This window comes from Gymnodraco acuticeps, unplaced genomic scaffold, assembly GCF_902827175.1.
Source record: "Gymnodraco acuticeps unplaced genomic scaffold, fGymAcu1.1, whole genome shotgun sequence".
Lineage (NCBI taxonomy): Eukaryota > Metazoa > Chordata > Actinopteri > Perciformes > Bathydraconidae > Gymnodraco > Gymnodraco acuticeps.
In genome coordinates this window covers 1,260,027-1,276,124 of record NW_022990764.1, presented here as the reverse complement: position 1 = coordinate 1,276,124, position 16,098 = coordinate 1,260,027, and the positions used below count along the sequence as shown (strand labels likewise).

The window sequence follows — 16,098 nt, the reverse complement described above, 5'->3', positions numbered from 1 at the left end:
TGCAGATATTGTCTAACCACCAACATGATTGCCTTGAGCTGGAGTGAGCAGAAGCTTCACGACCCAACCTGCGCCTCAGTAAATCACACCCAGAGTTTATGAGTCAGGAGCCGCTGCAATAAAAATGAATTGGAAATCACTATGGAGGCCTTGAAAAGTTGATTCACTCTCCAGTCGACAGGCAGATGGACTAAAGACAAATCTTGAAAATCCAAAGTAGCTATGTGGCAGTGACACAATCTGACTATCAATCCAACAAGGTTACTTTAATCCAAACAGCAGGGTTTATACCACAAGGTGTCTGAAAAATACTGTTTTTGTGATAAATGACAAACAACTTAGTGTTTCTTAAGTTCCTCTGTGATGCTGGAGGACTTACTCCCTTAGTTACTGTAGCTAGCCTACGCCAGTTACGTTTCTGTTCTCACACAGGATGTGGTAATAATAGAGGCAAATTGACCTCAGTAATTTAATAAAAGGATGATAATTTAAGGCAGGGGTAGACAACAGAAGGCTTCTAATTTTTAGACAAGATCTATTCATTTTGCAGATGGTAACAAGCGTAGCTATTGTAGCCGGCTAGATTCCAGAGTTGGTTCTATAACTGTCTTTGACTACGTTTTTAATGTGGTCTACTGCTTATTTATGAATGTATGCGTCTTTTAAGAGGGTCTGTGGTAGAACGTAATGCCCCTCATTGACAAATGTAGAGCTGATTAGATATAGGATTTTAGTACAAACATACAAACAAACAGACAGTCATACAGCAACACACCATCCAAAGATGAATTGATGATTGAACAATCACTGTTAGGGACATGGGGAGACGAAATGTTTTCTCCCTTTTTAAAATGCCATGATCACAGAAATGCATATGACTAATCTGAAATAATAGACCATGATAAAAGGGAAACCCTGCAAACCCTTGTGATGGTGGGAGGACATTTGTCTTGTTTCGCAGTATGTCCCGCAGTGCAATGTCACCAACAGCTCGGTCTTATGTTGCACCATTCTTCATATGTGACGCGTTATGTATCATCCCATCTTGACACTGACACATAGTTGATGTTGTGGGGGAAGTGAGAAAAGTCTTCAAACAGCCGGTCAGCATTCCATATTTTATTTTGAATGTTTCCCTCTCGTTGTTTTTTATTAACAACAATTATATATATTTGCTAAATGGAAAACTGCATCTGTGATAGATATGTTTGTGGGAATCATTTGGGTTTAAACAAGGTTTTGGAGGGAAATAGAAAATGCTGACATTTCCAAGCTAAATTGTGTTTCATTTATCCTGTAATCAGCAAGCATCGCCAGCTGTTTTCTTTGCCACAGGCTTATTCTGTGTCAGACATTATTTGTAAGGAAACCTGATTATGGAAATTATCAAAACATCTCTGTTAGAATTACATTTTTTATGGTTTGTTAACAAGATTTTAAACTCTGAATAACCCTTTTCTTGCCTCCTACTAGAATCCTCCCACATCTTACGAATACACTTGAGTCAATATTTTATTATTGAAATGCTATGTCTGTAGATTGGCATTAATGGCCCTGCTGGAAAAACCTCAGGTGACAAAACCCAAGTGACATCTAGAGCAAAGATCTCCTTGGTGATAAAGTGCATTTGTTTTCTGGCAAAGCAACTGATGATCTAGGCTGGCTTTAAGGCATTAGCACCCAATCTCCAAGGAGTCAAAGGATAATTCCATCTGCAGTTTGGATATTCTGACGGGTTTATTTGAGAGATTCAGAAGAAAGGGCTTTCATTGTGTACTGTGTTATACATGAAGAGCAGCAATCCTTACACAGGGTATAATCAAAATAATGGAAGCACAAGAAGAAAATACTTCCCGCAGTGACTCTGTGTCGAAATGGGATCCTCTTTCTGGCATGTTTAACTCCAGTTTTATAAATAGATCACATTCATATGCATATGTTGTCAATAAGGCAAGATAAACGCACACAAATAGAAAGAGCAATCAATCATGAATACTGTATGTTTCATGTTTTTGAAAAAAGGTTTGCAGACCATTGAGTCTAAAAAGAGACACTCTTCTGCATCTCTGCCCCTGAGATTACTGACAGAGTTTTGGTCCAGTTATCTATTATAGCATATGTTCAGTTTCAGTCAGCATTGAAAAGTGGAGTTAGCATTCAAGTATATCATTTTTATCAGGGTTTTATTTTCTCTGTTCATTTTTGTATTTACTTCCTTTGAACAGTTATTCAAATTAAGGTATCAAGTGTGCATTGTGAACATGCAAGCATTGTTCATTTTAAAATCTGGTGCACATTACCTTTCGAAATAAGAAGAATATCAATACCAGCCAACTGGTTAGCTTTATTTAGCATAAACACTGAACACGTGTGAACAGCTAGCCTGGCTCTGTCCAAAAGTAAAAAAATATGACTGTTAGCTGACTACCAGCCTCTTTAAAGCTTACTGATTTACATATTAAATATAAAATATAAAGATAAAATAATGAAATTGTTTCATTCAACAGGGGGTTACGTGGAATCCGTGGTTTCTGGTTCAGATTAAAATAATGGACTGAACAAACTAATTAAACAAAAAGCTTACAAACAAGACATTATGTCGTGTTAAGAGAGCTTAGAAATGCTGGTAGATGGTATTTTTCCTTTTGTCAGTGCCACCTTAGGTGTAAGGTTAAGCTTGCTGGCATCTGGTTGTATCCACTGTTCTTTTAAACCCATCTCTGGGCATGAGGGGAAATGAGTCCATTTCACACATGTCAAAGTATTATTCTGAACTGAACAATCAAAGGTGTTATGTGCACAGTGATGTCAATGAACTTTGAGTGAAGATCAGACTTATTATACTGTGGTAGATTAATCCGTATAGACCCATGCCAGCTCTCTATAGGTAACCATGTGGTTGCTCTTCCATCGTTTTTACCACCCCCTGTAATACTTGTAATGTTAATAACATTGTATTGATTTGACCAGGTGAAGCATGTGTTACATCTAGTCAGTAGATCAAGTAGCAAGATGCTAAACAGTTAGGTTAGATCTTTATTCCTGAAGAGATTGGGTATCATACAATGTCTTTGATGCATTTAGAGAAAACCAGATTTCATGGCATGGATTCAGTAAACAGAATGAATATGGGGCTGTGGTAGACCCTGTGGCTATATAAAGATTATAGTCATTATACTATTATTGCTTTCATCACAGAGGAGGGAGATTATGGGCCCTTAAGACAAAGGTTATGATTTCCTTATGGGCCCAACTCTAAATCTAACCAGTAACACCTAAGTTGAAAATCTAATGTCCGACCACACAGGCCTAATGAAAATTAAGATAATTCTGTTATATAATAAAAGTAATGATGTTCTGAACTACTGTCCTAAGCAATTAATTCATGACAAATTGCCCATAAATGTTTTCTATTATCACAGGGAATTAAAAACTGATTGCTTTGTGCTTATCAAGAAAAAGTATTGACTCTTTCAACTTAAGTGTTACTTTAATAAGCAAGTGGAAATTGCGTAGCATTGCGCCTAGTTCAGACAGGTCATATGATGCCAATAATGCATTTTCAAATGTTAAATACATCATCTAGCAACATATTCTGGATTTGATCAACTAATGAAGTCATAAAATCGCACATGGTAAAATAGTCTATATAAGAAATACCAAAAATCCAGCTGTGAACAAACATGGAAATGGATACAAGGTAATATAGTTAAGGCTAAACATCTTTGTCTATTACCTTTGTATAGCTAAGTCAATAAGAGGAGCATGCAATCAACATAACATTGCCACAATTTTACAGTAAACAACAAAAGCAATCAACTCAAAACAAATGTATGTGCCTTCCGTCACCACAAATTAGTATTATGTAATGTAGGTTTTCCACGTCGTAAATCATATGGCTTTGTGCAATTTGTCCACTGTCAGTAAAATCACCAATGAAATTGTTTTTGTAAAATAATATATCAATAAATATCATGCCAGAAATTATTGAGATTCTGTTCTACATGCGTTGTTTCTTACATGCCAGATTGTGCTAATTGTACATCATCCTAAAAAAAATATCAGAGTTCTTTCGTCATAGCATGTACACTTACATCCAGGGAGAAATGTGCTCAATTCCATCACCCTACTTCATATAAGGTATGTGTGCACATGTTCTACAATTCTTTTAATATAAGAATATTGTCCATTAATAAATTAGGGATAGTACAAGGACTTTGGGTAGGGAAATAAAGGGGGATGGCATAAGTTAAAATAGGTTGCCTGCTCTATGTAAAGCGATCAGAATTCATCTTTCGGAGTTTGGGTGGCAGATGTCCGTCCATCCGGCCCCCCACTCCCCCAGCCATTCGCTGCAGCTTGGGGGGTAAGTCTGCCACTGACATACTCATGGGCTCTGACATCTTGGAGGCCTTCCCGCCCAGCTTATCATCAGAGACACCGGGAACAGAGCTGATTCGCTGCAGCTTCATGGGCAGGTCTCCAAAGCTGTAAGTCATCTCTGAGGTGGTGGAGCTCATCCTTAGTAGCTTCTTGGGCAGGCCTTCCCGCCCTGACATCTTCTGGAGCTTGGTGGGCAGCTTGCAGGTGCTGTCATTGTCCTCCAGGGTCTCCAGGCAGTCCAGAGAGCTGTTCTTCTCCCCGCTGTTGCACAGGGACGGAGCCATGAGGGGCGAGGAGAGAAGCAGAGCCTCCTCCGCCTCCTTCACGCTGTACGGAGGGGTGGACACCTCGAACGTGGCGTGGAACTGAGAGTAGTCCACCTTAAAGAAGCCTTCCTCCAAGGAGATAACCGGGTAGAAGCGGTGTCCCCACAGAACCTCGTCCTCTGTGTAAGATGTCCTCGCTTGGCAGGTCATACCTGTCAAAAAGAGAAAAAACATTAAGAAAAGATAATTATGCAAGATAAATGGGGTGAAGCCTGCGAGCTAGTTCAGGCAGTCAACTCGAGCACCAATGATACATTAACACGTGACGCACCTCTTCCCTCTTATAACCACCCAAACACATTCTCCTAAACATGCCGCTCTATTTAAGCTGCCAGGTCTTCCTGCCTCTGCCTCGCTATGCTGCTGCTGCCACTGCTGTGTTCACTTGCTATTGCTATTGCTATTTTTAGTTGAAACGTTTCATGATGACTCCGGTCAACAACAGAGCTTTGATTTAATGATATGCTTGGCACCGTTCCATAAGAATCAACAGCATGGTATTCACCAGGATTCTTGTAATTTTCACACCACAAAGCAAATAATATTGCAAACAAAAGTGCCTCAATCAATAAGTACTTAATGCATAACAAAGCCAGCTGCCTCAATAGAAAGCTTAATTGATTTTTTCAGTTTCCAAACATGATGTTTATCAGCAATTTCCAGCTTAACCTGAAAGATAATTAAAGGTGAGTTATTTGCTGTTTGCGTTTTATAAGAATAGCTTAATATTTAATCAAAAATAATAAGACCATAGTTTTGTTTTATTACTGTTCATAAGAAACTGCCAATGCAGTTGAACATTTGATATTTTTGTTCCCCATTAACGCATAAAAAACTGTTTGATTCTGACCCCAAGACAGCAGAAACAACAGAAACAGCTACAAGTAAAACAAAAAACTGATCTTCTCCAGCACCTCTTATGGTACTTAACATTTCAGTCCACACCTTAAGCTTGGTTAGCTACAAAAGATGGAGGATTAAGATAATCAAATTACAGAAACCCACAGGAGGAATGGCTGCAGGCGAAAGCTTCTGGAGGTCTAGCCCACACTCAAGTTGCTTTGGAGACTTCTGACACAAGGAAAGAAATCCAATTTAATCCAAAACACATGAAGAATCTGTTACACAACCATTTAGAAAAGCCAAAAGGCGACTGACTTGTTAGATTATGTCATTTCAAGAATACAAATTAAAAGAGGAATATCCTATTTAGTGATTATTATGCTCTGCAAATTAAACAGCAGAATATGATACACTTAGAGCAAATGTTCACAGGGGACTCTGAATTAAATCCCTGCTTAAAAACTCCCCTTGAGTTCTCGGAAACAAATTGATGCAATTAGCAAAATCAGGAGTTTTGAATTAGTAATCAACAAAAAAAAATTATGTTATTGGATGCTTATTAGTGATTACTCATCACCACTACTCAGCAGCCGCTATCATAGCTCTGCATTATATTATACTACACTACACACAGTAAAGCCCCATTCATCTTGGCATAGTTAATATTCTGCTGAAAAAACGACTTTTATTTCTCAATGAGAGTGAGCATAGAACATCTATAATTAGGTTTACATCTGAAACAAAACACTAAATTGGTTATATCAGTACAAAAAAAAGCCCTAATTTTAGCACAGAGGAATGGCTGGGGGCACTCGTGTTAAGACTTGTTGAAATCCATTAGGAAATCAGCGACGGCAGTGGGTTATTATCACATGTTTTAATTACCAGCTTAATATTGTTCTAGGAGCGACAGTTGGCTCCAAACTAAGACGTAGCCTTGGTTCACAGCGAGACACCGCTGCTGATGCCAGGATGTCATCATCGAAACTGGAGACATCTGTGATTCTGCCCGATTCCCAAGGTCATAACATAATTCACTGATAACAGCTCTGTACACAATCACAGATGTGCGAGAGACTGAACATCAAATGCATTTGGGGTATTCAAGTATTACTTCTGCACTATCGCTTCTGAGTCCCGGAGCCTTTAGGCATATGGAAGAGTGCTGCAGTGAAGCGGGCAAAGCTAATGAGAACTTTAGGGCCAAAGCGAGGAGAGTTAAGTGTGAACGAAAATCTTTTTTTTCCACATTGTGAGCCTTTTAAAACTGCCTCCAGCAAAAACATAGTCACCATTTTGATCATCAACATGCTTTCTGAGGAAACTGTGATGTGAAATGCTCTCTGTTTTGGTTTTGTAAGAGCTACTTAATCACCACCAGAAGTCAGCAGTGTAGCGGCTCACTGAAAAGTAGTCGATGCTGCGATGTTAACTGGACATCGATACAGTAAACACAAGACGAGGACATGAGTAGCAACTTCACTGGTGCATGCTAAGGTAGGGGTTGGAACAAGTGAAATGAAATTGTGCCTGAGGCAAAAGGTTGCTTCAGCAATACTCAAATAGCACCATAGCCTATATCATCTATTAATAATGCTTCATTGTTCCTGCAGATGTTGAAGGAGTTACTGAAAGACCTCAGTCTCTGGAAAAACATGAACCCTGCTGGCCAGGGGCTGAATCCCTCCTCGACAGCCACTCAAACCCACACACAAAATGTAGAACAAAAAGTCTCCCTCATGTGGCTAGTCTAATGAACTATTCCCTTCTTCAAAAACTAACAACGGCACTAGACTTAATCATGGCCGTTAATCCATTTAATTTCCATAAATTAGTACTGATGCCTGAGTCGTTGCATAATTACAGACACGATTGCTACACATATGTAGAATTGTGTTGATAAAGACCAGCTGTTTCTGCAACACCCACTTTCATACGGAACGCAGTAACACAGACACAGTTAGGGGAACAAACTCTGTGCCTTGACTTTCTTTCAGGACACGACACAGTTCATATCGTTATGGAAACTGACACATTATGTGGAGAAACATGTTAGGCAGAGACCCCAATATCAAGTTACAGATAAACAGCTAAAAATAGTACGAGTATAAATCATTAAAACCAGTTTTTCAATTTCCCCCAGTTACTGAATTTATTCCTAAAAATAGGAATCCAGTGAAAATAGGATACACACAGCGGAGTGTATTTCGTATTACTGGTGGTAAAGGCTTATGTAACTTGAAAATACACGCCTGAGAATCAGTGTTTCTATGGAAACAAAACTGTAGGAATGTGTGCATGCGACAGCCATAAACCTCTTCACTGCTGAGTTTGGTCAAACTATCAGTGACAACCTATGGTGACAACACACAAGAAAAGTCTCTCTCGTGGATTATGACATCCCAACTGCTCCAAATGGATTTTTCCATTTAGGGCAGGGTCAAATCATCCATATGGCTCCAGAGTCTGAGCAAAATGGTTTTACAGTCTCTGAAACATGACCTTTTACAACACAAGAGGTAAATCATATACTTCTCATCAGTGAAGGCAGGAGCTCATATTACCAAGAAAGTTATCTTTATGAAAGCACAGAACGATTTTCTCTTCCTCTGTCATCCATCACTCTAACAGTTTATTGTTTTATATCTGTGTCCATCTTTATGGCACCGCATTCGGTATCATATCAGCATTGAGTCATAAAAAAAACACACACACACACAAAGCAAAGGAAAAACAATAATTAATCTGATCTCTGCTGATGTTTAACATCAGCAGAGATCAAGGCACTGTAGGACATCGCAGCAGTGAGAAGGAAACACCTTGGATGTGATATGCACTGTTTTCACAGCCAGTTAAAGGTGTCCGTTACATATGTTAACGTAGGTCCAAAAGTGAAACCAAACAAACACTCACACAGCATCAGACTGTTTTTATGTACTGTGTGTGCAATGCTTTTGTATTTTTCCCCTTCGATTCGGAGAAACAAATATTTTTTCGGAGTAAAGGATGGCAGAAGACACTACACTACCCAGAATCCCCAGCTATCGTTTGGACTACACCATGTACTCTGTTTGACAAACCCCGTTTTTTTTCACCATTCATTCCAATGGCTGGCGTCTATGTCACGTGATCTTCAAATTTCTCCCTGCAGAAAAAAAAAACATGGCCGAACTTCGTTTTATTCTCGGTGGAAAATGCCTATTTTAAAGTTAGTTTGGCCATTAAAATGCGTTTTGATGTTATTTGATGCGAGAAATATGAGTTGTTATTTCAGATTATGTGTGCAGATTATGTGTGCAGTACATGATCTTTAGTTTGCTAGTTATTACGAAGATTACTTCAGGAAATTGCGTCCATAGAACGTTTTCATTGTTACCAAGGTGGTTGCTAGGGACGCTGATATCGATATTATTTCTGTTATGTTGTGTAACTGTTTAATGGTGTTATCTTTATTGCTACGCCCTTCCCCGTCAATGTATAATGTTGGTCCACAGCGCAAACATATTAGTTTAACAAAATCTGCATCTAAAGATACGTTATTTTCCCCTGTGCAATTCCAGTCTCACATCTCACAGCACATCGTCATTAAAGGGATAGTGGAAATGGAACCTCAAATAGTTTCGTTTTAACTTATATACAAACATAATTACGTACCAAAACAATCACACCTGATTAAAAAAATATAATAATTGCCTTACGCATGTTAGAAGCACTTTATTGCAGCTTCCCCGAAGTTTTTTAGAAACGAAATGTTCGACTCAGCCAAACCAGAAGTGACGAAAACTTAGGAAGACGATACGATAACAAACCATGGCGTCTATGCAGAATGAACGTGGAAGGGCAAATATACCAGACAAAGAAGAAGGATTGTACGAGGTATCCAGTGATGATAGCGAGTCAGAAACATCCTCTCGGCTTTCCTACGAAAATGTCGTTTTAGGAACTGAATCTGAATCCGGTTCAGTAAGCGACGATGGTGACAATATTGAGCCAGACGATGGACCATTACGTCCTTATTTGTTTGAGCCCGAGCCCGAGGTGATGGTTCACGGCATGGGCAATGGCGAGGATGACCAGGACCAGGCGCCAGATGATGCACCCCTACGCACAAATAATCTTGACTGGTAGGTCCCTAAGCATAGCTCACGCATCTTAAGATCACCTGTAGCCTTTACAAATATTAAGCATTGTTAACCAGTTAAGCCCGAAGGTCCCCCCAGTGGACCCCTCCCAGTTTTTTTTTCTCTCACATGTCTCAGGGCTTCTTAACATTTATGAAACTATTAATGTTTCATACCCTTTTAAAGGTAAGAAACTCCGCTAACTGACAATAAGAACAATTGTTAGCTAGAAAAAACACAAGAGTAATACCAAGCCTTTGAATTAGCATTGAGCGAAACAATGCTAACTAATGCTAACGCTTTTTTACACACAACACACGGTAGAAATGCCCTTATTACTATCTTAACTGCACAAACAAGATATACGATTTAAAGCTGAGACTCCACAGATTCCACACATGTAATGTCATCACTGTAAGACCTCGAATTCCTGGAGCTATCAGCCAGAAAAGAGAAAGTAAACAACATCCGGTTCCAAAAATATTACAATAATTACGTCTTACCTTTTTTGATTTGTGATCAAAAGTTGTGTTCAACGGAATAAAAACGCATCTCAAGGTTAATCCAATGTCGTTGTGTCACGTAGAATTTTTCTGTCGCACTACAGCCATACAAAACACATCTATTCACCATAATAAAGGTCGGCTATTCACATGCAAATGCTATTGAATGTCCGCCATTGTTTGTGCCCGTCTTCCTGAGCTCTCGTCATCACCCGAAGATTCCCGACGATTCCCGAAGTATTTCGTTTCATTGAGAGGGCGCAGTAAAATTGAAAATAAAATGAAACTAGGCGCATGAAATTAAAAAAAATTGTTTATTATGCTTCTTTTTAATAAAAATACATAAGTTAAACCCAAAATTCGCGGTTTTCCACTATCCCTTTAACAAATACCGGAAACAGACCGAAAACATTTTTAAAAAATAAAATAATACTTTATTCTGAGTGTGCTTGCTTTTCTCTTTGAAAGTCATCACATAACGGCATTGTAATACACGGTTCGGCTGCATTAAATATTACATATCTGCCGTAGTTCTGTATTTATAGAGCCCTGATGAGAAGACTTCTAGACAAACATGAGGAACTGAAAACGTGACGTGGATCATAAATATATCAGCCATTAAACAACATCTTACATTTCTTTTCACACAATACGTCTCCTTGCAGTATCAACACTAATTCAGCTGACTTTTATATTTGATCCAATTGGTAGATAGGCTGTATTTACACCATAAAGGTGCACAGCTGATATAAAGGGACACCTAATGGTTAAAGCATGTTATTGAATTTCATTATTTTTATTATTAGATATTAATAGGATCCCTATAAAGTAGGCCTATATTCATTACTCGTTATTCTCTACTAATAGTTCATTATAGACTGTATATAATGACTATTTTGCACATCCCCTTCAAGATTTCAAGATGTTCTAAGGTTTATTGACATATCATATACACAAACGGTGAAGTTATGCAGTGAATGAAAAACTTGGGTCGCAGGTTCCTCAATAGTGCATTACAAGACATCTATCAATATTTGTGCATACCTCCAGCAATGTTAACTATGTTGAAGCACTTATTTTAACTGATATTATACATATGTATTATACTCTTATAAGATGTATGTAGATATTTCATCTCCAGCCTTGTCAGATATTGAACAATCAATAAATAAAGAACACAGAATTGTTAAATATAAAACACAGAATTTGTGTGATTATACTAAATGATTTACAAATAAACACCACTGCATATTTACAACTGTTACACATGCTGATGTAACGCAAATGTTCCAACTTGGGATCAATAAAGTATATCTTATCTTAAGCTGATCGATGTGATCGATGGCTACTGCCATATTTGCAAAATGTGCCTCTGAACCTTGACAAGTGCATGTTTCAGGCTTATCAATTAATGTAATGTAATGTTATCAATTAACAACAGGGGTCACAAACATAAGACCAGCTGTTAAATAAAGCTCTTCTGACCTTAGCTGGCATGTGTGTATATATATATTAATGCTGCCCATTATGGGCACAAGCCATTTTCACCCATTTATTAATTATATGTTTTCAATTTGAGTGTTTCCTATCCCCTAAACCTCCAGGGATGTACACAGTTTAATACTGGCAACTTCTTATTATGGGAAATACGAAAACGTCTTTTAAAACTACAACTCCCAGTAGAGACGTGCCATAGATAGAGAACATGTTGCGAAACAGAATAGCCAGCATGTGTAGTTCTGGGGACGGGGACGGGGTGGGGGAGGGGGGGACGCGGTGGACCCGTTCAAATCCAGTTTTGGACAGTCTGCCGTGGTTCCATCCCATTTCAAGTGCTGTTCGAGGCTGGCGTAACCCTCTGAGCACACTCTCCAATCACAGAGCTTGAGGACTATCACGGGGTTTGTCAAACAGAGCACATGGTGTAGTCCAAACGATAGCTGGGGATTCTGGGTAGTGTAGTGTCTTCTGCCATCCTTTACTCCGAAAAAATATTTGTTTCTCCGAATCGAAGGGGGAAAATACAAAAGCATTGCACACAATTTAAACCAATCAATTACACAATGTTGTGTAATTAACAAGGATAATCTGGTGTTTTTTAGTCGATGAGTAGTGCAGATATCACTGTAAAATCAATCGACAGTAAGGGGAATACTTACTTCCGGGTGTACAATTCTCCATTATCCAATGGGAATGGACGCTCACATTGCCTTTAAGGGCAGCCGACACAAACGAATGCCGTGCTTCCATGAGCGTCAAATCCCGCCGCAGATGGGAATACATTGCAATCAGTTTGAAAGCTATTTGCGTCCCTTTATGAAGCTGAAGGAGCCTAGGAGCGTCACAACTGCACGCCACGGACACTGACCAAACGTCGCTCCTGGACGATTATGGAGTGAGAGTGTGTTGTCAAATGATATGTTATAAGTAACAGTTACTTGAATATAAAACAAAAACATATGGATTAATATATATTTTAATGGAACAGACCTCTCCAGGCTTAAGTCTGTTCATGCTTCAAGATAGTTTAGAGATTTCCATTTTGCATTCAAATGTAATTGTTAATGATATTATAACACATACAAACAGAGGAAGAAAAATATGTTTATTGGCATGTTGATCAATTGTATATTTTTACAAAAGTAACCCTATTACCCTTCCACCTAAGCAAAAAAGAAAATAAATAACAAGCATGCCATGGATTAATAATCATCTTAAATTCCACATACCTTAATAATGCAACGATATGTAAAGGCACACAAAAAGAAAAGAAATATTGCAAAATTGCTAATAATGTGATCTGTTAAGAGCTGTTCAGTGACATGCCTTCAGTATAAAAGGTTTATATGACCTTTTCTGACTGGCCAATGCAAATCTTAATCCCACAAGTGTGAAATCCCTTCAGAAGTCCTTCATCGCTGAATTTCACCAGGCAGTTTACTGCTTTCAAAGTGTATGAAATATCCATGTGACAGCACGAGCGGCATTAGAATAATCCTCTGCTGAATCCACGAATTGAAGACGGATGTAAAAAAAAAGCATCTCCTTAAAAAGGTATATTTCAGGGAGAAATACCAGAGAATCAGAGCAACATTTTCTGCATCCATGTGAGCAGGGGGGTATACTACGAAGCAGGATTTTCGCTTAGCCAGCTAAATTCAGGGAAAACTCCGGCTTTCCGGTCCTACGAAGCTGGTTCTCTTTTTAGCAGGCTAGATCTCCATGGTAACTTATGCTTAGCGGCTAACCTGGTCGGGACCAGGGGGGTATACTACGAAGCAGGATTTTCGTTTAGCAAGATAACTTCTGGGATTTCCGGTACTACGAAGCTGGTTCACTTTTTAGCGGGCTAGATCTCCATGGTGACTTATCCTGGAACCTAGTCTGTGCTCCGAAGCAGGATAAGAGATCAACTCAGCGAAAGCACAATCAGAGCTCAGTGTGCGGACAGTTTAAACTGCCGTTGCAGGAAAGACGGCCGGCCAAAATCACCGACTGTGTGAACGTGAAAATGAATAGAACATCACCTCCCATCTTCAGAGCAATCTGACTATTATAACTATACTATTATGTTAAGAAAGCTTAATTAAATATCTGCCACAACACAAGTAACCGGATCAAAGTAACATTACGTAGCCGACAGTCCGCGGCACTGTGAGTGCAGACGTCGATGTGTCCCATTATCATTCATATCACATCATATCACATCATAATGTATCATATATTTCCTTATCTGAGTCAGCTGAGCCGTATCTGGCCGTGCAACACTCACAGTGTCACATACTGTATGCATAAGTAGTATTATTTTAAGCAACACATTAAGTTGATGAAACACTCGAGTCAAATACAAAGTTAATTAAAGTCAGATCCACTCGTGTCTTGGACAGGGCAGTGATATCATAAACCTGTTAATGTACGCATTCAAACACGTTTTCTTTTACCAGCTGTATTCACCTTGCAGGTGCAGCTATGTGGCTTTGATCCTGGATAAAGTGTTTAAGTCATGGATGTTTAAAGTTTAACTTCTTCATATTTGACTAATACTGCGCTGTCAGTACACTTCTCCATGTTTGTGATTGGTCGAATGCTCCAGATACCACCCCTTTTATGTGAACGCGCACCTAACTAGATAGGACACGGCTGGCTTGAGCGAACGAGTTGATTATTTCACACACAGTGACGTCATGAGCTACCCACAATGCAACACGCGCCATATATATATATATAAATACGCCATTTTCATGGAGGTGCAAATATCCTGGAAGTGCAAATATAAACAGCTAGCTAACGTTGCCAGGCAGAGCGCACTAGGTTTTTTTTCTGAATTAACGACCGAAGAAATCGCTGCATGTCTTCGGATTACATCTCTGGACTTGAGGGGTGTGCTCTAGGTCGTTACCAGCGTAAACTAGAGCTGTGTGGGTTGTCGGATTGCCCTTACAGACTGCCTGCAGATGTATTGAAAAACGACCCTCGAAAGTGGCCTTCGTCGATTTTGGCTGCATCTACGTCTAATTTCTGGAAACACCAGGTGAATACCCCACTTGTCACAATAATATTATCATGCCATTGCATATATGTGGTATTTTAGAGTTGACTAGATATTGATTAAGGCAATAGACTATGATATTCAGTACAGGAAGCTTAGCAACACCTAGACGGTGTACGGCTAAACCCTTGGCCAGCTTGCACCTCGCGTAAAACGGCGGATACCGGAAGTACGGTGTCGCCCTCGGCCCAATACCTGTATGTGTGTGTGAAAGAATAGCCAGCGTTGTAGGACAGTTTAGCGAGAGCGGCTTCGTTTTGGATTAAGTCAACCGGATAACTCAAAACATATCCAGGATAGGTTGAACTAGATTCGTAGTATACCCCCCAGGTTAGGTTGCAGGCTAAGAGCTCAACTCAGTGAAAGCACTGCCTGCTGACCAATCAGAGCTCAGTGTGCGGAGTTTAAAGCGATCAAGTCATATTACAGGAGAAAGGAAATACAGAAAAGCTGGCGTTACAGGAAAGACGGCCGGCAAAAATCACCGACTGTGTGAACGTGAACATTAATAGAATATCACCTCCCATCTTCAGAGCAATCTGACTATTATAACATTAGCGTTAAGAAAGCTTACTTAAATATCTGCCACAACATAAGTAACCGGATCAGAGTAACATTAAGTAGGCCTACAGTCCGCGGCATATCACTTCATAATGTATCATATATCTCCTTATCTGAGTCAGCTGAGCCGTATCTGGCCGTGCAACACTCACAGTGTCACATACTGTAGGCAGAAGTATTATTTTAAGCAACACATTAAGTTGACGAAACACTCGAGACAAATGTAATTAAAGTCAGATCGTGTCTTAGACGGGGCAGTGATATCATAAACCTGTTAATGTACGCATTCAAACACTTTTTCTTTTACCAGCTGTATTCACCTTGCAGGTGCAGCTATGTGGCTTTTATCCTGGATAAAGTGTTTAAGTCATGGATGTTTAAAGTTTAACTTCTTCATATGTCTAATATTATAGTTGACTTTTCATTCAGGAAGTATGACGCTGCGCTGTCAGTATCTCCATGTTTGTGATTGGTCGAATGCTCCAAATACTACCCCTTTCATGTGAACGTGCACCTAACTAGATAGGACACGGCTGGCTTGAGCGATCCACTTGATAACCCGCGTCGTAGTACCGTTTAGCAAGAGCGCGTATGTTTTGGATTAGGCCAACCGGCTAACTCAAACATATCCAGGTTAGGTTGAACCAGCTTCGTAGTACAGGCCCCAGGTGTGTCACATGCAACCTGATATCACGGCAAGACGTAATAAAATAATAAAATTCAATAACGTGCTTCAACCACCAGGTGTCCCTTTCTATCAGCTCTGCACCGATGGTGTAAATACAGCATATCTACCAATTGGATCAAATATA

The 16,098-nt window shown here is 39.4% G+C and overlaps 1 protein-coding gene across 1 annotated transcript in view; it reads right to left on the bottom strand.

Moving 5' to 3' along the window:
• Positions 1–3,018: 3,018 nt before the first annotated feature.
• kcnj3a (potassium inwardly rectifying channel subfamily J member 3a) overlaps positions 3,019–16,098 on the bottom strand; it is a 34,422-nt gene continuing 21,342 nt past the window's right edge. The window contains exon 3 of the mRNA XM_034232400.1: positions 3,019–4,861. Within this exon, the coding sequence (XP_034088291.1) occupies positions 4,269–4,861 (593 nt within the window). The 3' untranslated portion in view covers positions 3,019–4,268. The remainder of the gene's footprint in view (positions 4,862–16,098) is intronic.